Source organism: Pieris napi, chromosome Z (assembly GCF_905475465.1).
Source record: "Pieris napi chromosome Z, ilPieNapi1.2, whole genome shotgun sequence".
NCBI lineage: Eukaryota > Metazoa > Arthropoda > Insecta > Lepidoptera > Pieridae > Pieris > Pieris napi.
The window spans coordinates 13320371-13345405 of NC_062259.1; the positions used below are offsets into that span (position 1 = coordinate 13320371).

At 33.3% G+C, this 25035-nt stretch overlaps 3 protein-coding genes across 5 annotated transcripts in view; 2 read left to right on the forward strand and 1 right to left on the reverse strand.

Annotated features, from left to right (window-relative positions):
* Positions 1-1180: 1180 nt before the first annotated feature.
* LOC125062456 (ras-GEF domain-containing family member 1B-like) lies at positions 1181-16454 on the reverse strand. Of its 3 annotated transcripts, none has more exons than XM_047668401.1 (13): positions 16294-16454; positions 13152-13273; positions 12008-12112; positions 10256-10375; positions 9792-10031; positions 9537-9682; positions 8820-8964; positions 8310-8555; positions 8092-8235; positions 7758-7837; positions 6371-6472; positions 5774-5949; positions 1181-4927 (listed from the first exon to the last, which is right to left on the reverse strand). In XM_047668401.1, the coding sequence occupies exons 2-13, from the start codon at positions 13212-13214 to the stop codon at positions 4842-4844; spliced, it is 1653 nt and encodes a 550-aa protein (XP_047524357.1). In that variant the 5' UTR covers positions 13215-13273; positions 16294-16454; the 3' UTR covers positions 1181-4841. The 3 variants fall into 3 exon arrangements, with proteins under 3 accessions (XP_047524357.1, XP_047524355.1, XP_047524356.1); XM_047668399.1 differs by having other exon boundaries at positions 9528-9682; XM_047668400.1 differs by having other exon boundaries at positions 9528-9682; positions 13152-13293.
* A 633-nt stretch (positions 16455-17087) lies between these two features.
* On the forward strand, positions 17088-19691 carry LOC125062652 (syntaxin-5). The gene is made up of 3 exons (XM_047668701.1): positions 17088-17785; positions 17988-18196; positions 18808-19691. The coding sequence occupies exons 1-3, from the start codon at positions 17386-17388 to the stop codon at positions 19261-19263; spliced, it is 1065 nt and encodes a 354-aa protein (XP_047524657.1). The 5' UTR covers positions 17088-17385; the 3' UTR covers positions 19264-19691.
* A 3501-nt stretch (positions 19692-23192) lies between these two features.
* Positions 23193-25035, forward strand: part of LOC125062694 (dynein axonemal heavy chain 6) — a 60930-nt gene continuing 59087 nt past the window's right edge. Inside the window, exons 1-4 of the mRNA XM_047668768.1 lie at positions 23193-23332; positions 23816-23900; positions 24313-24426; positions 24771-24970. Coding sequence (XP_047524724.1) covers positions 23253-23332; positions 23816-23900; positions 24313-24426; positions 24771-24970 — 479 coding nt within the window. The 5' untranslated portion in view covers positions 23193-23252. The remainder of the gene's footprint in view (positions 23333-23815; positions 23901-24312; positions 24427-24770; positions 24971-25035) is intronic.

Genomic DNA, 25035 nt, shown 5'->3' on the forward strand with positions numbered 1-25035 from the left:
TAATATAGAGCTGTAGTTATCTGTATATAACATAACACGTCCATGTTGACAGAATCGAAAGAATTTATCGTAATTTCTCAAAACATCTATCATCTATGCTTTTTAAGTATATTTTGAATTTATTTACTGTCAATAATATCACCTATAAATGCAAGTGAGAAAATACTGGCTTTCTTTTATTTGCCATCTCTCCGCGATAGACGACGCCTTGGCATTATCTTTGTCTACAAAATTTTAATTAACTGATATAATTACCAATTATTTTCTCTTGAAACACAAGAATCACAAGAACTTTTTTACGTTCGGGCGGTGAGGAGCAACGTTGGTTGAAATGCTCCTCTAAACAGGTCTCTATCTGCTGTAAACGCTGCTTTGAGGACATGCGAGACTGATCCATTTTATAAGTCTCCATGTCTTCAAGCGTAAGACTTGAATTGCAAAGTAGAAATAAATGTTTAAATTAAAAATTAGTTTATTGTCATTTACTACTACAATAGCTGACCCGGCGAACTTCGTTCCGCCTAACAGTCTAATAATTTACTTAAAGTTAATTTTTGTTAACTTTAGTTAAACATAATTTAGGATCTCATTAAGGTACATGAATACAACTTTTTTTTTGCAAATACAGAAATGTTATATTGCTTGCCATCGCGAAAAAAGAATGGCAGTTTTACACATTAGGCCTCTTCTCTATAGCGCTAATACTGCATGTTAAATCACTTTCTGATATACAACATTTTTATTTTGTTATCCGGCGCAAGAACAAAGTGGTAGGTTTCTTTTATATGCGTAAATATTTTTTTTTAAATAAAACTTATACGATATTTTATCACTTACTTATTATGCTATTCGCAGCGGAGAACAATCCACCAAAAAAAAGAGCCGAGATAATGGACCGATGTCCAGCCGTTATAAGTGGTGTAACTAACACGACTTTGTTTTATATTTTTAGATTTATTTTCTCTTTTATAATTTTAATGTTTTCCTTTAAATGTTGTGCACACTAATTGTCTTTGATGCACATGCATGTTTTGTTTTTCGTATGCTATGTTCTCTTTATTGGCTTCGCTAGAGTGCATTTGGCATTTGTCTAGCAACCGGCTATAGTAATTGCTGCGCAAGGGATAACCCGATGCTTGGCGATATCGGTTTAAATCTAAGATGTAAGAAAAAGACCATAATTTCTTGAATAATTTATTGAATCCCATACAGTACTTTTACAATGTGTAAACATGTTGAAGGTAATTTAAACACTCTTATTAAAATTATCAAGGTATATTTCAAAAGAATGCCGAACAATTCAATAATTCAAACAGTATCACGATGTATATAGATGTAAAACTTTCAGTGCATTTTTAATCTATATGCGGCGTTAATACATTTAATCAAACCTTGAATATACGCAGTACTCTTTTAAGGTATGAACACCACTAAGGTAAATATAACTGCCACTATTTTTCTTCAGAAGTTCCTAAATTGAGTACGGCATATAACGTTTAAAATAGAATCTTTAGAAAAATTCACAAAATTTTAGAATACTACAAGTCAGATAAAATTCTGTATAATTTGAACATTACTTCAATAAAATCCGCATAGTTGAGGAACACGTATAATATACTTATAATAATTTTACGACTACATGATAAGATCTATGTTAAACTCTGCGACATTAGTTTAAAAATGTGACAACCCTCACTTGTAACCACGGACGTCTAACGCGAGCTGATTGAAATGAAAAAGACCAGGAAATAAATAAAAAATTTAATGTTTTTTTTACTGTTGCCTTGACTAGTTATTTATTGGATATGCCGACCAGAGATCAAAGATTGTGACATAATAGTTCAAAGGTTTCCGTTACTTTATAGTCCTTAATAACACTAGATCAATATTATAATACGATGTTTAAATAAAACAGGAATTACGTAGTCATTTTTTCAATTAACAAATTTACAGAAAGTTCTTCCCGTTTAAATGTTTAAATTTTTTTCAGCACGCGCTAGAACTACGTCAACCATCCCAGGATTGCCTCAATTAAAAAACCAATCTCCCAACACAAATATAATTATTCTTCACCTAACGGAATGTAAATTAAGTACTGCAATCACATAATAATTTCTATAAATACTGTATTCATGGCAAATTAATTACATACTAACAGGCATATCACAACAATTCTGCCATTACAAACTGAGAACCGTTTCGTGATACGACGTAACGGTATCTTACTGGTCTTCGGGACCAATAAGATACTGCTAGGACAACATGTTCAGTCTGTGAAAGTTCAGTGTACTAACGTCTTTACAACAAAAATCCTGCGACAAAAAATAGCGGCAATATTACAAAATCAGATCAAACTGCAAACAATAATTAGTGGAATTAAGTCAGTCTTATGGTGGGGGAATGTAAATTGAACTTAAAGTAATTGAGTATTAAATCTTGAGCTACCTTATATGCAACATAAATAAAACACATCTTAAACATACAAGCAGAACAAAAAACATTGTAAAAACATATAGTTAAATTAACTATGTTGGTGGGGATGAAGCTTATAACTAAAAATACAAACAATATAAAGCGTTGCATACAACCTTTTAAATAAATACACCGACCCTTAAGAGGGTTTTTCGCGGATTGCCAGGCAAAAAATATTCATATATTGGAACTAGGTGCGAACATTAAAAAAACAAGTATAAACCAAATCAGCTGTCTCGCTCATTATTTCACGACGCGCGCGAGACAACAATACACATACACTACACATTACTGTTTTAAATCACTGTCTTCATCGCAGCGTTAACTATCTTTATAGACAGAGCCGATAAATTTAAAACAGTTTATAACTAATTTAGATTTTACGATGGTTAGTTTATTGAATAATTTCAAGGATTGAAATCATTGATTACTAAGAAGGCTGTAAGAATTCCTATTGCTATTGAATATTGTTTTTGATGTTTGTGGAGAGCACCTATCAGATATGTTAATGCAATAAAATGGCAGTGTTTAAGAGGCTTTATACAACCGGTGTTGTTCATGGATCTAAGTAAACAAATTCTATATTTCTATATACCGCTTAGTTTAAATGTTAATGGGACCGTCAGAAGATTGTCTGAGCGAAACACCTTTTTAAATATGACTCTGCGGGTAAACAAATATTAACTAACTCTGTTTGCCTAACTGATCTCGTAGACTTATTAGATACACAGATCTTCGATAGCGTGTAATTCTAATTATCTCTAAATGAATGCCGGATTACCGCTTAGGCAAATTCAGAGTTAATGGTAAGCTAATCTGTCAACATTGTCAGATGGGCGGGTTAGTTTGCACTTGTCTCTGACTTTTATAACAGACATATTTTAGTTTATATGAATTAAAATAAATTGAAGTTGGTTATTGAACAAAGTTTTTTTTTTGAATTTTTGAAACTTTCGATTGTTGTAGGAAATTTGTATGTGTTTGGCGCGCCTCTATTGCTATCAGCCTCATCTCATAAAAAACATCTTAACACCGGTAAATAACTGAGATTTCTTAAATAAATTTAATACTTTTAAGAAGGTACTTAAACTACGTTATCTTAAGTAGGCATTGATTGGTCGTCTTTCGAACCAATCTAAACATCAGTTAATTCGAACAACAAGAAAATGAGATCATTCAAGAATCGCCATCTAGTTCTGAATCTACAATAAATTTTAGATTAAATGGCAATATTCAAATACTGTAACGAGGAACTTGGTTCAAAAATGGCGTCAATAATGACATTGTCCCTATCAGTACACAAATGTAGGAGAATACTTTGTGTGACATTCAGTCTGTCTCCGGTGTGTCAAAAGTCAGTACGTGTTTGACATACGGGAGCGTCAAGTCACGAATATCACCTAAGATGTCCCTTGAAAAGTCAAATATTGATTTCTATCTTATTACAGATATTATTCATAAAATCTAATTGCATTCTACTTAAAATCCTCATCTCTTCTTATCATCATTTGACAGAAAGAGACGGAAGAGTTAATTACGAGTGCAATCAGACGTAATTTAAAGATATACTATAACTGTTAACTACGGCTGCTCCGACACTATGTGTGGGCACATTAACTATCGGGATGTCTATATCAAATTCCATTCACTTAAATAATTTCTTATGTGATTTGTCTATATATGTACTCAATGCGTACATAGCTCTGATAAATACATTTTACGCTACATATAAGTATATTTTTCAAAGAGAAAGGACCAGCCTTATATATTTTGAACTGGTAAATAAAATCGAATATACGAATGTAAATAGATTATATATGAAGTGCTATTAACACATTGAAATACTTTTCTTACAAACCAAATCGTTTGGTTTAAACATTTGATTTTTAAATGAATTTTCTCGAAAATAAATTTGAAAAAATTGTAATGTTTCAATAACATAAATTTTATCACAAAAAGTTGTGCAATTTATAATAAATATAATTCGCGAACATGCAGTAATCTTACTCCAGAGTTATCAAACTCTATAAAAAAAAGTATTATAAACGTCAATATTTGAGTTTGTTAACACTAAATAAAGTTGAGCTGACAAATACGTCACTTCTTGCACAGAAGTAGTTTGACAGATCCTGAGTTTGACATAATCATAGACCAAGATCTGCTCTACGTTCAAACTTGGCAAACACTACCGGATTGAAACTTGTACAATTTAGTTTTGAATTACTAGTACACGGTAAACGGCCTCCAAAAGAATAAAAATGTTCGAAATAATCCACCCGACAACCGCAGGCAGATAGGAATTGTACTGAACCTGTGTATGGCATGGCTAATAGCTGCGTGTACGCATCAGACACGCAGAATATTTTATTTTAGGTTCCGCCGCGTAAACGCTTAAAACGCTCCTTCTCCAGCTGGTCCGTGGGATGCTCGCGGTCGAATGATGTCAGTTCCAGTCCTGGAAAGTTATAAAGTAAACTTATATACAACGTTCTCGTGTGGGAGTGTCTTCAAAATGAGGAGTAGCGACGATGGGTATTTTTTTAGCGGCAAACGCGCAAATTTGTGTCTCCTTGGGGTTAGGGGGCGTCCATAAATTACGTGAGGTGTTTTTTTAAATTTTCTGTACCTCCCTCCCCCATCCCCCAATCTCACGTGAGATTTACAAAATGTGGGATTCTTACGTAAAAAAAAAAATTACTTCGTGCCTTTATTTGCGACTATTTAAGACTAGTAATCAATATTGCTGAGAGTTTAATTATATAACACAAAATTCGTACTTTTGAGCTCGAATAGCTTAAAAACAAAATAAGTGAAATGTTGAGCGTTTAGGTATGGAGTTAACGGGAAGTTGCAGAGATGGCCTTTAGGGTCAACCGTTTTCCTATTTTTTTTCAATCAGAAAAAAAATTGCGTGATTTTTGCCGAGACCCCCCCTCTCTCCAACGTAAGATTGAATGAGATTTGACTCGACCCCCTCCCCCCCTTAAACAACTCACGTAATTTATGGAGGCCCCCTTAAATTGGACTACATTTAATATATATCTGTATTTTTCAATTGCGTTTTTGTCGCTTTTTAACTTTACTTAAGTGTGCTATATAATTGATTTGAATACAAAGGTTTTGTGACTGTAGACGTTTCCTTATCTATCCTGCTGCCGAAAAACTTAATTTTTATTATCTGGTGGTGCTCGTCTTACGCGCACCTGTACCATATCTAGAAAGTTTATTAATTTCTTTGAACAAATAACCTGCCATTACGGGTCACCCTAATGCAACAAGTGTTTGAAGTTATGATTGTTACCCCTTTCTGTAAGCGTGCTCCTCTCAGTGAAAAAGGCACGAGCAGCGGGGTTGAGTGCTGTCGGGGTTGCCATGACAACCGTCCCTTCAGCGCAGAGACGTCTCGCTGCCAGGTGAGAGCACACATGACGCGCCAAGAGCGTACACTTTGAGAAGTTTATACGATTACCCGAGAGTCTATAAAAGGAAAACCACAAACATTTTTGATTAACAATCAAGAGAAATAAATAATAATATTCAGTATATTCTATATTGAAAGTCAACCACTATGTTATAATGTTCTTATTAGTAAATTAGATTTAATTTATAATCTACTCTATTAAGGGGAAAGCACTGTTTTATTTATAGAACATGAGGCATACGGATGTTAAGTAATACTTCCGCCCGTTAATACAATCAATGCCAGAGGGCTCGCGAGTACGTTGCCTGCCTTTTAAGAATTGGTACGCTGGTAAAGGTCTATTATTTGTATGTTGTTGTTTTTTTTACTTGGCACATTTTAACCCTTTACTAACTTGCACTAACACTAATTTAAATGGATTGTTCCCGTTCAAATGAATGAATAGTCTCGAATTTTTTTTATCTAAAAAGTTCTTACTTGTTAGGTGAGGCTTGATTTACGAAATGCAGGTCTCTGCAAGTGACTGAGAGTAGTGGAACAGCTGTCTCTGTAGGCGCCGCTGCTAGAGCTGCTCTGTACCTGCGTATAGGAAGTCAATCAAATGGTACAAAATTTATTAAAATATATTCCAATAAAGTGATCTTACAAAACCTATTACAATTAGAGGGCGAGGAATTTTTGAAGTGAAACTTCTTTAGAATCGTTGTGATTTCAAACCGGATGCAACGGAAAAGGCGACAGTAAAAAGAGACAGACACATAAATTAATAGGATTTGGCGTGTGAGAGAGAGTGAGATAGGAGGCATTATACAGTGTATAAACTTTAAATTAGTGTGTATTTGAACATTTTCTGAAATAAAAAAACAGATTTGATGAAAATTAAATAAGTAAGTCAAGTAAGTAGTTTAATTATAAAATTAGATTAATCAATTTTATTTACAAATCATTAGTTACAGAAACTTTTTGAAGTGAAAACTTCGTACTACACTTAATTAAAAGTTTATACACTGTATAATGCTTCCTATCTCATTTTCTCCCACGTTGGATCTTGTGAATTTATTTCCAACTTTTATTATTTTAGTTTTTACCAAATTAAAGATTGATATTAAAGTATAACTTTAAAATAAAAATTTAACATTGAAATATATTTTTTTTTAAGAAAAGATCCTACATTTAGATAGAGAAAAAGTCTAATTTACATATTTTAATCATAAAAACTTTGTTTTTGAAGGTTTCACTTCTACCACGTGTGAATTGGACACATGATTTTTTTTAATATTTATTAATACTTATATACAAATTCCTCTTGCCATCTGCCCCGCCCATTTCCACTTAAGTTTAAGTATTTTTATTGTAAGATCTGAGAAACAGAAAAGTGGAGCAAAGTGCTAAAGTGGTGTCCCCATAAACGCAAAAGAGGAATTTAGAAGGTGGACAGACCAAATTAAGAAAGCAGGTGGTACATGACATGGCGGTATTTGGAGAAGGCCTTTGCCAAAAAAAGGCACACAGATAGCGAAAAAGAATGCGACAGAAATATAAATGTGTTTAAGTGTAAAAGTATCTGAGATATAAGACTATTATTATTATTATTTTATTATACTTCTCTGTTACGATAACAATACGATTTTAAGTATTTTATGCAAATTTAATTTCATTAAGTAAGCAGAATGAATTACTATTCACTACTTAAATTAACAACCGTTATAATTTTAAAACCTTCTTAAAATGAAAAAGTCTTAAAAATAATAAATTGCTTCAAAGTGCATATATACATATAGTATAGTATAAAAAATATATTTTTTAAACAAACTGAAAACGAGTACTTATTAAAGTTACATATTTATAGGTAATTAATATTTACCTCGCATGATTTCCACTTGGTTCAACGCAGAGCTCGAGTTGTCGCAACTGCTGCACGCAGACCCCTGAAGTGCGGCTCCACTATAGTAAAAATAAAAATAAATAGAAACAAGCATTCCTAGATGATTTTTTTAAAGAACAGGGGACAAACGGATAGGAGATCATCTGGTGTTAAGTGACACCCATGGACACTCTCTAGAGGACTCGCGAGTGCGTTGCCGGCCTTTTAAGAATTGGTCGAATTGGTTCGGAAATACTTCAGTGAGCAGCTGGTTTTTTTTATCGCGTATTCACTATTTGTAATTAATTTAATTTATTATCTTATTAAAACTTACAGTTTTCCTAAGCCTGGTGACAGGAATCATGTTGAGTGCGCTGATGATGGCCATAAGCGAGTTGAAATTGCCCAAATTAAAGCATTCCCTCGCAGTCATCACCCATTGCTCAATCACACGCGCTCTGTATTTGCTCTTCACTGGCTGTAAATATTTAGAAATATAATAAAAATCACAAAATCGCCGGCGTTAAAACAAAAATGCTCAATTTCTCTCACCTTGACAATATCAGAAGCGACCAAAAAGCTCAATCTATTGAACCACTCGGCGTAGGCCTCCAAATTCTTGGTACTTTTCGTTTCCACGTGTTGAAGAGTAATTGATTTTCCTGATGTTGAGGGTTGATTCGGTACAAAGGTCTGAACAAACTCTTCGGGGCCGATAAAAGACAGCCGATGCAATTCTAGCATCGTTAGCTGATTGGCCAGTTCCACTGGTGTTAGGCCTAGAGTTAAAACATCTCCCTAAAAGAAACAAAGATTTTGGTACGAATTGTATGAAATTTACCTATATGTAGAACTCATTCGAAAGGAACTCATTGATAAATGACGGCTGGAGGAGGCCTGGAAGACCGAAACCAAATACTGAACTTTATACACATTATAATAAGTCAATTTTATATCATTTGTATTTTGTAGGAAATATCTGTGTTATAAAGGTTGTAAATTTAACACGACTTTTTTATATTCCTATAAAAACGCGAATATAGTTAGGAAAAATGAAAATACCTGCAGTAAGGTATCCACATTCAAAACTTGCGGCACATCGATCAATGTCTCTTCATAATGTTCTAACGCTGTTAGTTTGTCAAGCAAACGTTCCAAAACACTCGACATCTCTGCACGCACCGAGCTCATATGCTCTGCTGAGCATCTGTAATCACATTTCAGAAGTGAGAATCATTTGAGAACCTATATCATATGGAATAAGATATACTTAGATGCAAAAATTGATTTAATTATATATATATGTATGTACAAAAAGAATGACAAATTGAAAATTATTACGAAAATAACTACATATATGCGAGAGAAAGAGAGTGAGATAGATTGACATCTAGAAAGACGAATGAACGGAAGGAGCCTGTTCCAGTAGGACCGGTTACCCGCGCTTTGCATCCAACGTCTTCCCTCCACTCTCACTCTATTGGGAGGCCCCCACTCCTGGATCTATTTGCCCCGTCCGCCATCCGGGCAATATGCCCCACCCATTACCACTTCAGTTTATACACCTTTTTTTCCATGTCAGTGACTTTAGTTCTCTTCTCTTAGTCGTAAGGTGAAAGAAAACATCGTGAGGAAACCGCCATGTCTGAGACCAAAAGGCCGACGGCGTGTGTAAGGCAGCGTGAGTAAGGAAGGTTGTTCAACAACTAGCCCATTAGAAAAAAAGATCATAAAATTATAAAACTAAGGAAAGAATTAAAGTTAATGTACCGGCAATACCTCTGCGTGATACTCTTCACGAGGGCCATAACACGGTCATCTCGGAAGTCGTACGGGAACATGCTGGTCCAATTATCAAGAACACGGACCAATGACACCATCTCTTGGACTTCTTTTTCTGCTGAATCCTTCATTTCGGACTTTCCCTGTAAGAAATCACATTTATGATTCGGAGTGTTAAGGTCATTTTTCACTGTAATTTGATTCTGTGACTTAAGTCGGGGCGTAATATGCGTGAGTACAAGTCAAACTCACCACTTTATCGTAATTTCGAAAATATCTCTTGCATAATTTGGCTAAAAGCTCATGTGGCTTGATGAAAAGCCTCGAACAGAGCAAGAATGTGAAAATAAATGATTTGCTGGCCCCTGGCCGTAGAAGGTCAGCCAGAGAGTCTATTGTACCACTGACAATCTGGCCATCTTTGTACTCTAGGTCCGGCTTTTCTGTATTCACGTAGGGTAGGGATAGGCTTTTAGCTGGAGGGTTGGAAAGCTGAAATACAAAAAAAAATATTTAGTTTACTTCAAAACAAAGTATTATATGACAAACATGCTCTAAGAAACAGCTCGAGTGATTTCCGATTGAACATTGTTACCGGAAATTACGCAACAGAGAATACGAACGAAGCAAATTTCTTTATTTCCTTCTTTCTCAGTACAAAGATTGAATGTTTTAATTTATACAAAAATTTTATTCTATTTAACGTAGAAAAATACCTGGGGTTGATCAGTTTTTTGTGTGGCGACAAAGTTAAGACCACCGTTCATCATTAGATGCTTCACTGCACTCTCCGACATAAATTTGTTTCCTCTTACCATGGAGTAGTAGTCATCATTCTACAAACAAAATTACAAACCTAAAATACCTCATAGCGTAGAATTTTTCTATTTAATAGAATAACAAACGAGCAGTGGGCTCAGCCGATGTGAAGTAATACGAGAACGACCTCTTAAGAGTTTGTCAAAAGTCGCAAAATTGTATAATAAAATTATCGCCAGTTCAAGTGATAACAACCGAGTCGTGTGTTTATAGCACTTCACGGCTTTTAAATGTTCATTTAGTTCTATATTCATTCCCCTAAAAGTATTTACATGTTCGACTATCACCGTATTTTAGTGTCCAGGCAATATAAGAAATAATAAATTTTAAGCTTTTCTTATAGCCTACCACGGTCTCTTGTCGTACTTAATAATATTATTAAGACCCGTATTCTGTAGGCCACTGAGCGACACGTTTCTGCGTCTTTTTACACGCTTTATATTAGCTTCACCTGTATGTATGTAACCGACTCCTTCGGACTCGATTTTGACCCACTTTTAACGGACAGATTTAATTCAAACTTTGCGCACCTGTCAAAGATCGATGACAATGCAATAATCCGAAAAAAAAATGTAACTAAAAAATAAATAATTGTTTAAAAAAACTAGAACACACGCTTTTAAAGATTTTTTGTTCATTACCATTTTCAGCCTAAATTATTATTTTTCACTTTTTACTTTGATGTGCTTTAAAAGCGTGTGTTCTAGTTTTTTGAAACTATTTTTTTTTACTAATCATTTAAGTATGAAATCGCCAGTTTTTAGGTTTGAATCGATGTTTTTCCTTGATCACACACGTTTTAATAACTCATCAAAAAAGAAATATCCATTTCTGTAGAAATCGATATTATCAGGACAGGGCACAAACCCACAACCTTAAGATTGAAAGTAAGATGCTTAACTAAAACCTTGCTTTTCTAGGCTTGGATTAGCGCAAATTGCATAAATGCTTCGACAGAAATTCCATACTTTAAATAATAATAGAAATAAAAATATTTGGTTTATTTACAACTATTATTATACTGCTGCATAAAAAAGAACTAAAGAATAGAATAGAAGCACGATAAAAGCAGAATAAATATAAAGCTTCGTCAAACGTAAAACAGACCCTAGAAAGGAAACGTGAGTATAATTACGACGTCAGTAAATAGATAAGGCACCCGTAGAGGCTTAGAGCTTTGTCGACACTTTCAGCACCAATAATTGAGTTAATGCATCAATGGAACGTCTTTGCGCATCTTTATTACATTACTTGCAAATTTCAACAGTCTTAAATAATGCTAGATGGATTTTGGAAAGGATAAAAATTTATTTTTAGTCCTCACTGTTAAAATTAGTAAAAAGGTTGAAATAGGAAGATAATTGTATCGCCATTTTGACTTAATATTAACAATAACACACACGCACACTGGTCGAGTTTGCGGTGCCTGCTATATTTATTTATTTAGGGATAAAAAAAACAGATTCTACTTTTTGCTAGTACAGAATATTGAATTTCGCAACTATAAACTATATGGTATTGAATTTTGCTATAATATGTAATAGCGAAATTTATGAACGGCAGGAAAACCTAGTTGATGTACTGTATTTATTTCTTGAATGACAATGAACACACAATCAGTAAAATCCTCTAGATATTAAATTACTCACATCATAGTACGACAGTCCAGTGCCGAGTAAAGTTGAGTCTGTCTTCAGCAATTGGGAATGATCCGCTGGTGGCGCAGGCGCAGCCTCTGACGGCGCCGAGGGCACCTTCGTATCAACACATTGTGACATTATATTACATATTTTAAACCGCTAGTACACTTTTTTTTAAATGTTGCTATAAATATCACGTGTTTAAACTATAACCTCTAACGACAAGTTTTCTTCAAATAACTTGAATATACGTATATATAACACTTTTTCAATAAGTTTAAAAATATGTTCATATTTTAGAAAATCTGGCACCGAAGCATATTATTTAGAGAATAATATTCTTAAGTTACTGACGCTATTTACGATAAAACGTAATTCATAATTACAAACAAACAAGACATGTTACTAATACTATACAGTGTAAACTCCATGTAACGGCCTTCGATTTAACGACAAACCCCCGGAAGCGTCGACATCACTCGGCTATGGTTGGTTAAGCTTGTCATACAATGTTACATATAATAGCATTACACCAACCCTCAATAACGACAAATAAATAAGAAAAAGTACTTTTTAAGTTGCTGAAATTAATTAAAACTGCGGAACAGTGTACGTTCTTTTGTCGCTTTATTGTCCTAGCCCGTAAAACTCGACTGTCGGTATGATACGTATCGAACATCTTAAGAAATCCGTTCTTTTTTTTACAAATTGGGATTGCTTGCACGTGCTTATCACAAAGATGCCTCAATGTCGCAAGATATGAATAAAACAAGTAAAAAATACAAAATAATTACTGGTGCAGCAAACGACGTCAGGCGATAAATAACAGACTATACGTAATAGCGTTCACATAAGAATTGTTTTTTATGTAATTACTAACACTCGCCTGAAAGATACTTTTTCTTTTTCTAATACAGATTTTTCTTCTCTCTATTTAACGACAATTCTTCGTAACGTCAAAATATGCACAGTCCCTTGAGTGTCGTTATATAGAGTTTACACTATATTATTAAACCTAACCAAATTAGAATAATGAATACTACGTACTTTTTCCATATATATTGGAACGATTGTCTATTATTTAAAGACCAACGTATTGGCGAATTAGACCGTAAGACTCGATTGTACATTAAAAAAATTAAATCCTTCCTACCTTCACATTACACCCGCTACATGACGCCTCGTTTAGCTTGCTCGCGTAGTAATACATAGCCATCCAATGGCCAGTGCCAACCCTCGCACGCCGCTTTAACTAACACCGACCATGAAGCTTCACTGTAACAAAACAATCACTTCTAAACTCTCATTAGTCTCACTGATTCCACTCAGAAAGATTTTTGATTTGTAGAAATTTAAATTTAAACCAGTCTACGGTTTCTAGAATATACAGAAGGTTTGTGAAGACAGGTTCTTACAGAAGGAGACTAGGTGCAGGCAGAAATCGAGCAACCACCGGTCGTGATGACCGATTTATTGTTACAACTTCCCTGCGAAATCGTTTCCCCACGTCAGTTAACATCAAAACAGAGCTTAATGAAGTGCGTGGAGTAAACGTTAGTGCACGAACAATAAGAAGAAGGTAAAAGGAAGCGGATATCACCCCTTTTAGAAAATGGTCCAAAGTTGTCTGTAGCTCACAGACAAGCTCGCTTATCTAATATTTGCGCGTGATCACCTAAATTGGACAGATGAGCAATGAGCCTCCGTAATGTTCCCAGACGAGTGTAGGACGACAGTGACACAACTAAGAACAGCACTTTCAGAAGAATGGGACAATATTCCGCAAGATGTTTTAATAAACTTAATTAAATCTATGCGGAACCGATTAGAATCCATAATAAAGGCACGTGGAGGTAATACACCTTATTACTTATTACATAAAAAACCCTTGCATAAAGCTTGTATCTATTGATACAAGCTGTATCAATAGATACAAGCTTTATGCAAGGGTTTTTTAAAAAAATTGGTTTTAACAATAGTTAAAACCAATTTTTTTATTCAACCAATTTTCTTAAAATTTTTGTTTTTCTTCAAAAAAGTTTTAAGGTCCTTTCCAATACACAAACTTAAACTTAAAGATACGACCCTACGCTGTTTAAAAGTTAACGAACCAATCTAGACGTTAATCTGTGTAGAAAGTTTGCATACTTAAAATATTTATTTCAAAGTCGTTTTTTTACTTTGATGCAGTTTATGAGTCCGTCAGTGTAGTTGGTACCAGGACGAAAGTAAACACGACAATCCGTCGCAAATCTAGACAAGTACTGACGAATGGCATCGTTTAGTTGTGGAAAGCTCTCAAACGATACTATACATTCAAGATGATAGCATGCAAAGCCTAACTCTCGCCAGTTCCAAAGAAAAGAACGCACAATCCTACACTCCACCTTTGTTATCGCCACAAATTATATAAAACCAGTGGATTCTGACGTCGCCAAGTGTTAGATATTAAATTCGTTGGTCAGAATGTGATGTATTTTCTCAGTCATTTTTAAACAAACATTAAATTGTCGTCTTTTTTAAAAGCAGTTATAAACAATTTAATATCTCGTGCACAGAGCAAGCAAGGTGAAAACAAAACTGAGAGATTATAAAAATGTACGACGATAACCAATTATACTCAAGTACTAAGCTAATTATACTCAAGTAATAAATAAACAAATAATAGACAAAGTAAAATCGAATATATCGATATATTTTTACAAGAAATACAAATAGGTTGTAGCAATAACAGGAATTCATCTGATTCTTTGAGCGTTTTTTAATACAATTAGGTGATTACTTAGCCTTCCCGGTTCACGTTTTCTTGAAAACCGAGCAAGTTTTAATAGCTACGGTTGAGAGTCGCACGCTTAATCACTAAACTAACTCTGTTATTACAGAAATAAAAAATACGTGAGTACTCGATAACTTGACTACTATACAACAACGAATGTGTAACGTGATCTTTCTTAGGGTGCACATTAATGCGTGTAGAAGAAATCCCTAAAAGGTCTACTACATTGCCTCAAATTACTGATAAGTCAATGTACACAGTATCGTCCATTCATCTGTGTTTGGAACCAATTATTATTGGAACCTCCAATTATTGGAACCTTTGTTCTAATTACCAGCTTCGAATATTTATTCAAAGTCTTTGGTCTTTGTTTTTCAAAACTTAACAATAATTCATTGTTGTATAAATAGAAACATACTTATACATACAACACTTAAACATAAACCAACTAACTATTTTTTACTTAATGAAGTTATATGCTGAATCTGATGTTGATGATCAACAAGACTGAAAAAGTATTAGTTTGGTATGAAACACTACATTCATAGCTTGTTCCATAATTTAGTTATGTAAGTTTTATTTAATGTTTTTAACAAAAATATTTTACAACATGGTTATTGTTGAACATGGTTTTACAATATTTACTTTGCATGTATTTTGAAACCTAATAAGGTTATAATTTAGAAAACAATAATATTCACCATATTAAGAACCAGTTTGATATTAAACAGTTTATATTCAAAGTTGACCAATCTTTGGAACAAATCATACTAAAAACTTTTGTCTAACTTGGTTAGACTAAGGCAAACTATTAGGTAGTTATGAGTATTTGTACCTAATTCCATGTCAAAATCTTAAATACATGTTATGAATGCGTTATATTATGTACAACAGAGTAGGAATTCTAAAATCATCCATATTATTATTATCTTAAAAATTAAACAATGAAGGTCACTTTTTTTTTAAATCTGAGCTTAGCCAGAGCATTCTTGCAAATTCTATTTAATCTACACATTCTCAAACAATTATGAGAGGAACAAAACTCAGTAAATCTGCTATATTATTTTTAAGTGTCAGTAACTCCATACATAGATTCACAAAATACGTCAGTATTTTAGGAATATACTTTATTTATACATATTTTATTTTTTAAACCTGTCTCTTCTCAGGTAGGTAGGTATATTTTTAGAGACCGTTATTAGTTGTACCTTTATTGAAGTTGGAAACGAATGTAGACATTAAATATTTTACCGATATATAAAGTTTGAACTTTTACTTTTACTCTTTGAACTAAAAAACTATTTATTATATTAGCTTTGTCGATATCGACGTATTGGCGTCTTACTCCGTGCGGAGACAGAAGTTCAATTATTGAAACCAATTAAATATCTTAATTCACTACCTAATTAAACATACTATCATGTACGGCATATCGGAAATTTATAACATAACCATTTAAGTGCAAATTATCATTATAATTTAGTTTTATGGGAAACAAATACTACAAATTGTAACTTACCAGTAATCCGTTTATGGAGTACGAAGACAAACGTAAAAAAGAAGTATTTAATTTGAAGAAAATTAACGGAATAAATAAATACTATCTCAATGAACTAATTTACAAATAGTTTAATATAATATTTTACGACTTACGACTTACGAGCAACTGTGAACTGTGAAGTGTGATGAAAGCATAAACAACAGAATATCACTTTTTTTTTTCCTTTATGGCTCTGGCACGGTTTGTGCATTAGAATTTTGGGATTTTATGACCTGGCATTTACAACCTTTAGGTCAAACAGAAAATCACAGATATCAGATTACAGTTAACACTTAGAAATTAGAATGAATTGGATATCATAAATTATTTATGAAAATATGTAATACTAAACCAAGAAAACCAAATTAAAAACATATCATACCAGATCCAGATGTTTTTCAATTGAAACTCTGTCTATATATATTTCCAAGTCGGATTAAGAATATGAAAATAGCTTTAAAACCGCGCTAAACATGCAAACGATAAAATATGTTGGTTCCTTACTTTACAAGACCACCTTAGTTATAATAAAAGGAATTAGAATAATATTTGTCGAGTTTTAATTTCCTTAGTATGGCAGTAGTTTTCATTCGGGCTACTATCAGTATTTATCGACATTTGTATAAATAAAATGAAATATCGAGTGGTAATTTACATATTTATTGACATATTATTACAGCATGAAAAGCACTATAATCAGGTTTTAGAATTGAAACATAGACTATGCCATTTATTTGGAGTGAAGACATGTATATTAGATATCTGTATTCTGTGTCTTTGAGCGACCATTGATGGATAACGGGTGACGTAAACATTAAGCCTGAAATTTGAAAAGTATAGGAAATACGTGCATATTTAATGTATTAAATTATAAATTTCCTAGTTCAATTTAATGCTAACATAGCCATCGCATCGGACTTAGTTTAACTAATTTCATAGCAAGGAAGGAGTTGGAGTTTTTTTGGTGGTAGTTAATAAAAGTTTGAAGCGGATTTCAATAATTGTAATTAGGAGAAAGGCTTAAAAACGAATATATTTTAATTTAAATATTTAAAAGATCTTTAGAATGCAATGCTTCCCCGTCGTCGATATGTTGGTGTATCAGAGAGGCCGATCCCTGTTGCAGAAGTAGAACCATACAATAAACTAGATAAGAAGGGAACACACTTTCCTTCACAATCGCCAAGTACTCATTTCGAGAAAAAATCCACTGACGGTTTAAGCGGTCAAAGTTTTGATTTTGATTTACTAGAAGAGTTTGTATTTGAACCTGTAATGGCCGCCAGGGATAGAACACAGGAATTTTCAGCTGCTGTTCGTAGCCTTCAAGGTCGAACTTTAGCAAGACCGATCGTTAAAAATGACCGTAAAGCGGCTGTCCTTGCCACATATTCACAGTTCATGAGTATGGCTAAGGTGATAAGCAAAAATATTACTAGCACATATGCTAAATTGGAGAAACTAGCTCTGCGTAAGTATAATCAATACCAATATTGCTTGAATAAAACATACTATAATGTCATTTTAAAAGTTATTCATATAAGATAATGTTTTGTAGTATTCAGGTGGTGATTTAAAGATGTTATCTAGACTCTAATCTCCCACAGTATTGCTTCTCGCAGTTAATGATCAAGGCAAGCAAGTTGAAATTCTGTGTCTTATAATATTTTCAGTTGCAAAGAAAAAGTCACTATTCGATGACCGGCCAACAGAGATACAAGAATTGACTTATATAATCAAAGGAGACCTCAACTCTCTCAATCAACAGATTGCTCGCCTGGGTGAAATGCCAAGGGGTCGCAAAAGCATGCATAGCCACTCCTCAAGTGTTGTCTTAGCTCTACAATCCCGTCTTGCATCAATGAGCAATCAGTTTAAACAGGTAATTTAAGCAATAATTTGTTTAAGCAAATTTTAGGTTGGTCAAGATGTTTATCATCTTATTAAATAATTAACAAGCAAATAAAAAATTAAATTAATTTCTTAAATTAGAAAATCAACTTAGAGAGAATATATTGACTTAGATATTGCCTGTTGCGCAATAGAAGAATACTATTTACAAATTCATAGCTTGAAAATGAATATGCTTAAATAATATTCAAATTTATGATGATTTTGTTTGTTTACTGGTTTAATTACCAGATTCCCGCACTCGTTCTACTAGCTCTACGACCCAAAATATGTCTTGTCCTCAGAAACAAGAAACTTCCACCACTCCCTGTCCTGTGCCACTTACCGCCAGTTGCTGGCTTTTACCTTACTCTGGTTATCCCCTGCTTCCTAGAAAGGGCCTACTTGCCTTTGATCTACTTGATGACCCACTCTTCCTTTTGGTTGAATGATTTCATGTATTTATTTACCCTTTATGGAACATTATAAAAAACACCACATAGTTGGGTGGATAGCTTTTAAGCCATCTTGTTGTTTGGATGAGGTCCCATTATGTGTTTAAACAGACAATAATTAGTTCTGATAATCATAAACAACTTACAGGTGTTGGAAGTCAGATCAGAGAATTTGAAACTTCAAAATAGCAGACGAGAGCAATTTTCAAGCTCAGCACCTATTGTCAAGGAGGTGCCATCACTCCTACGTGCAGATGATGTCAGCATTGATCTTGGAGAAGCTCCATTACAAGCCCAACAGATGGCAATGAGAGATGACAGTGACACTTATGTGCAACAACGAGCGGAGACAATGCACAACATAGAAAGTACTATTGTGGAATTAGGAGGAATATTCCAGCAGTTGGCACATATGGTAAAAGAACAGGATGAAGCAATTGGGAGAATCGACACAAATATTGCAGAAGCAGAAATGAATGTGGAAGCTGGGCACAGGGAAATAATGAAGTATTTCCAAAGTGTTACTGGTAATCGAGCATTGATGTTTAAAGTATTTGGTGTCCTGATATTTTTCTTTATTTTCTTTGTGGTATTTATGGCTTAATATCTTATATTCAAAATTTGTCTATAATAGTAATCATTTGTATAAAATTTTACTTTTTATTTCAACTCATTCTATAAACAATTATTGGTTGTAAGATTTTGTTGATTCAATGTTAAGATTACTGATGGTAATTAGTACATATGTTTAAGAAAATAGGTAATATTATAAATATAGGATAATTAAAGAGAACCTTACTTTTGATTTTTTTTTAATTTGGATCCTGAATACCAGTGTTTTAAACCAATATTGGTATTTCAATTTTACAAAGATGTATTTTACATTCTGCATCATTTCTACTTTAAGATAGATTATTAAGTTCAAACTATTATGTATGAAATTTTTTATTTCTATGATATCTGTAGTTGTATTAATGATGAGGTTGGTATTGTGCTGTATTTGGAATAAACAATTTTTTATAATTAGTTCAATTAATGACCAATTTTTTTTCATCTGCTTCCCATGACTCGAAGTTCAATATTATTATTATTATACTGTTTTTATGTACCATATTATCCAGAATGTTTCATAATTGTGATGAGTTCCTGTAAATCGTGGAAAAATTTTGGCCTAGTGGTTTTACCTCATCCCCGACTCGTAGGTTCGGACCCCGGCTGTGCGCATTTAGAACTCGCCCGTATGATAAAGAAAAACATGAGAAAACAGAAATGCTTTATACCTAGTAAGTTGAATGGGTAAGTCGGTAACAAAAGCCTGATCACATACTTGCCTTTTAGAAAAAACAAATGATCACGAAACAAATGCGTAAATCTGAGGTAGAAATTGATGTAATGTTGTATCATTATTGTTTTGTTATAAATATAGCCTCAGAGATAATGTAGCATAGTAAAGGTGAAATAATTTTTGAAACCGGTCCTGCAGTATTTTCGTTTATTTGTTACTAGTAGACTCGGCCAAGCGTTGCTGTGGCTAAGGTTTTTGTTATATTACATAGTAGTAGACTATTCAACAGAAACGGCAGGAGAACACCAATCCACCATGCTTTTTTGGTGGTTATGCCATTAAATTGTAGCTCGAATAAAGAGCCTTTTCTAGCGGTGGTATTTTAATAAAAAAATTTAATAAAAGGACGCTTATTGTGACGTAACTATAAAAGATAGAGACATGCTGTCGAGATTTTTTTTATAGATGTGATGTGATGTAGTGATGTGTCCTAAAAAATTGTAATAGATCATTTTGTTCTATCATTAATAGTTTTCGCAGCGCACACGCTTGAAGTAAGTTTTTTGTTTATTTTTTTACACCTTGGGTTAGATTATTCAAATTTTAGTAGGCATCACTAATTTTTTGAAAATGAAACATAGCCTATGTCACTCGGGAATAGTGGAGCCTATTCATATCAAACAAACAAAAAATTAAACCTTTCCTCTTTATAATCTATATACATATATAAAAGAAAGTCGTGTTTGTTACAACACTTATAACTCGAGAACGGCTGGACCGGCTGCCATGGTTTTTGATTTGTTGGATTTGTTTTTGTCCCGAATAGCAGAATAAGCAATAAAATGTCGGATAAGTTATCGAATAACAATAAATAAATTAATTAATTTTACGAATGCAAAAACCATATGGTGCCATCTGTTGACAAAACTACGCATCATTTTACGTCGAATTCGTGTCAGTTCAAGAAATTCCGATCTTGAGGTGAATGAGGAGATGCATAACCATGCTTTGATCCTGATCAAAAGATGTTGGATATCAGAAAGTGCTTAACATGCAGTATCGCCATATTGACACTAGAGAGAAGATGCCTAATCTGCCATTCTTCTTTCGCAATGGCAAGCAATAAAACATTTCTGTATTAGCAAAAGAGTTGTATTAATGTAATACTTAACATTAATGAAATCCTAAAATAAGTTAAATTAAAGTAACAACGATATTATAAGGTTGTAGGGCGGAACGAAGTTAGCCAGGTCAGCTAGTATTAGTATAGATAACAAATCTTTTCATTAACTATACAAAGTATAGGCAAGAAACTAAATAAATTTATAAGATAACTTCGAAGAATCAGTCTATAGTTAAACACTGATGTGATTCATTTGTTATTACATCTTGTTTGAATGAATATATTACATTGTAGATAAATGAAATTCTAACAAATAGTAACAGAACGTTTGGAAAAATAAATTAAACTTGTGGTACTACTGTCGCGTCGCCATCTTTTGCCAATATTTAGAATCCGCAGAAAATGGTACCAATTACCATAAAGGTTTTAAGCACCAAGTGAAATGAGATTTGGACACGTGGTTATTGTCGACCAAAAGATGGCGACTCATCCACAAAGAGTGAATTTAACAGAGAAGATGTGAAGGCAAAACCCGAGTTATTCCTACTAATATCGCTATGGTAGTGAAACAGTAAAAAAATTACAAACATCTAAAGTAGTTTATAGGATCAAATTAAGCAAATAGATTTTAGTTTTCGAATTGAAATACATATCACATAAATAATTTCCTGAATATTTATTTATTTCGGAATCCTACACGTATAAATAATATATGAGAAAGGCAATTTGAGCAAACTAACAGACACGGATATACCAACTGAGTTATAAATTATCATGTTATTAAGTACATATATGTAAGTAATTATACAGTTTGCCGCACACGGCACGTGCTGTAATATCAATAATTTCATAATCGCTATAGACTCTAGAAAATATTCTACCTTTGCCCGATAACTATAATGAAGTTTTTAACAGAATTTGGGATAAGGAAGCATGAAGTACAGCTCTTTACGTTAAAAGTTTTCCAAACTAAGCGTAACGTTAAATATTGTAAAAGCTGCAAAACTTGCAACATCTCTCATAAATGTACTTGGATAAAGCTACTATGGTACTGGCTTCGACATCTGTGATGCGTGTGATGTGATCACACATGTGTGATGATGAAGCCATCTTCTCCTCAATTACGTCTGGAACATTACAGTTAGCTTCAAAGAAGCAAAAGTAGAATGTGCGAAAAATACAAGAGTTATGGATACTAGACCAATTGTAGGAATTGAATCTGGATGATACAACTATTTCTTGCAATCACCATGGATTCAAAACTTCAGTGGTCCCCTCATATTAAAGGATTGGCGAAGAGATTTAGTTCTGCAGCTTACGCGGTTAAAAAAAATCGATGTCGATACAGCTAGACTTGTTTATTTTAGTCACAGCTTATTGACTTATTATTATATTATATTGGCTTATTATTATGCTGGTGATGTCGAAACTATTTTCATCTTGCAGAAGAGGGCTATTCGGGCAATCTATAATTTAAAATGTAGGGAATCTCTGAGAGATAAATTTAAGGAAATTAACATACTTACCTTTACCTTGCAATATATTTATGAAAATATTATGTACGAGTATGTGTACAAAAATAGTGATAAGTTTACTTGAATAAAACATACGCACAATGTTAATACTCGGAACAAACGCAGGTTGCAATTTCCCCGTACTAAACTATCTAAAGTTGTAACTCTTTTTTGGTAAAAGGGATACTTTTCTTTAATAAAATCCCAGAGGTTGTTTATCTCTGCCTATTAATAAATGTAAGAAATGTATTAAAGAAAAGCTGTGTATAATAATATAATATAAATTAATGACGTGGAATAAGCGATACCTGTATCTTATATTCCATAAAAACACATACTTTATTTTATTTTTTGTAGTACTGAGTAACTTGTAAGTATATACATACTCGTATAAATGACATCATAGAGGTAATGTTTCAGTCAAAACAACAGCAAAAAAGTCCGCATCAAATAATATGCTCACGGTCGGAATCATAACAAATAACACAAGTTAGCTTGTAGTGAATATTCTTCAACTTTATGTGTATTGATCCTCTTTGCACAAGGAAAGTGGTCTCGTATTTATAATGGCTCGTTGCCATGGACACCAATACATCAAAAAAGAGGTTGAGAGCAGGGCTTTTTACGAAACAATTATTTTGATAATTTGATAAAGCAGAAATGGTATAAAAATGCAACGTAAGCCATCGACATTGCCCGCAATAGAAACGTTGCAGCGAAATGTGCGTAAAGTCCCGACCACGTACAGCAGGTAAATGGTCCATTTAGGTGAACAGAACTTTAGTTATGTGTTTCTTTCATAGGCTCAGGTAATACTTATATTCATAGTGTAAGTTTATATTGATTAGGAGGCCTTCATTCTGAAAAATATTTTTAAAATTAATTATTATATTATTTTCTTTATAAAACTGCTCTTATCAGTAAGATCACCTATTTATATCATTTGTCTTCATTTACTTTTACTTGCAACGCAACATCGCAACAAGTTGTTGCATTGCAAGTACAGTGTTTGCTATTTATACATAATTTTAACTAAAAATTCTTTTAACAAAGTACGTGTTAAATATATGCACGAAACATTATACAAAAATCTTCCTAGAGCTTACGAAAACCTGTATTTGCCCAATGAGGCTAGAGAAAAACACGTTACAAAATATTTATTGCTTTCAAGGGGACGGCTTCTGTGATTTTTTAATTGCCTTTTATTGTATCTATCATACACAAATTGTTACAGAAAACCTAGAGATCTTACTTTTCACTACCCGCATAAAAAGCTCTTAGAGAAAATAGAACATGTTGCAAAAGACCCAGAACCGTTGGTAAGTATTTTAAACGTGACAAAAAGAAAGGTAGGAAATTGTAAACGCATTGAGAAAATGAAGACACAAACAATTGTAATAATATACTCTTATTATTCGACCTATGTTCAAGAGTTTCTTGTCAATTATCAGATCGTGTTCTCTAACAGCCACCTGTTTTACATTCGGCGAAGCGATCATGTGCATGATTCTATACTTATGTATCATGTGTCACTTTATCAGACTGTTTATGTAAAAAGATGCCTATCCGAACGAATAAGCAATAACGAATTGAAACGGATATGGGATCGTTAATTAAGGCTTACTTAAAAAATTTTTTTTTTATTTTGACTGAATATAATATACAAGAATGATTTAATACGATCAAATTCTATCAGCTGTAGGTACATAACGAAAGGAATATTTATTCCAGACTGGTTTTTCTTTTGCCCAAGAAGAGAGGTTTAGAAAAGAAAGAAAACACGCTAAATTGCAATTAGAACCAATTAAGTTGGATGATGGTAAGTCAATCATAACCGTCAGAAAAGTATCGTAGGCGAATTCAATAAAAGGCGGGTCTAAATTTAGCATTTGTAATTTATCGGTATACTTAAGACGCATTTTTTCCCGACAATCACAATTTCGAGAACAGATTTATAACACACCATTGAAACCTAGCCTAGCATACGAGTATTATGGAGTATAGTACCGAATTTTTATTTTGACATTAGCATTCAGAAGGAATCTTGCATTATATGTGTTCCTAATAGGTATGGTTGATTAACTGTCTACTGTAACGGAATTCAATATGGGACAGAAACATATTTGCGTGTGTTTCACTGACCAGCGCTCTGATATAAATATATATTTATAGGGAAAGAAAAAAGGAAGAAAATTAAGATTCAAGAATCTCGCAGTGATTCGGATGTGGGTAAGGCGCAAATGACCACTGACCCTCTCAAGATCAAACCTGTGGTAGCTTCACAGACCGAAGTGATTGAACAGATTCGCAGCAATCTGGATTTAGGATTCCTCTATATGATTTATGCTGTTCACCCGCAAAATGTGTACTTCACACCGTATTATCTCAAGTATGTTTTCAACGAACATCAAATAATATTTTACGAATCAATTTTGAATCGCATTTCTGCTTCAC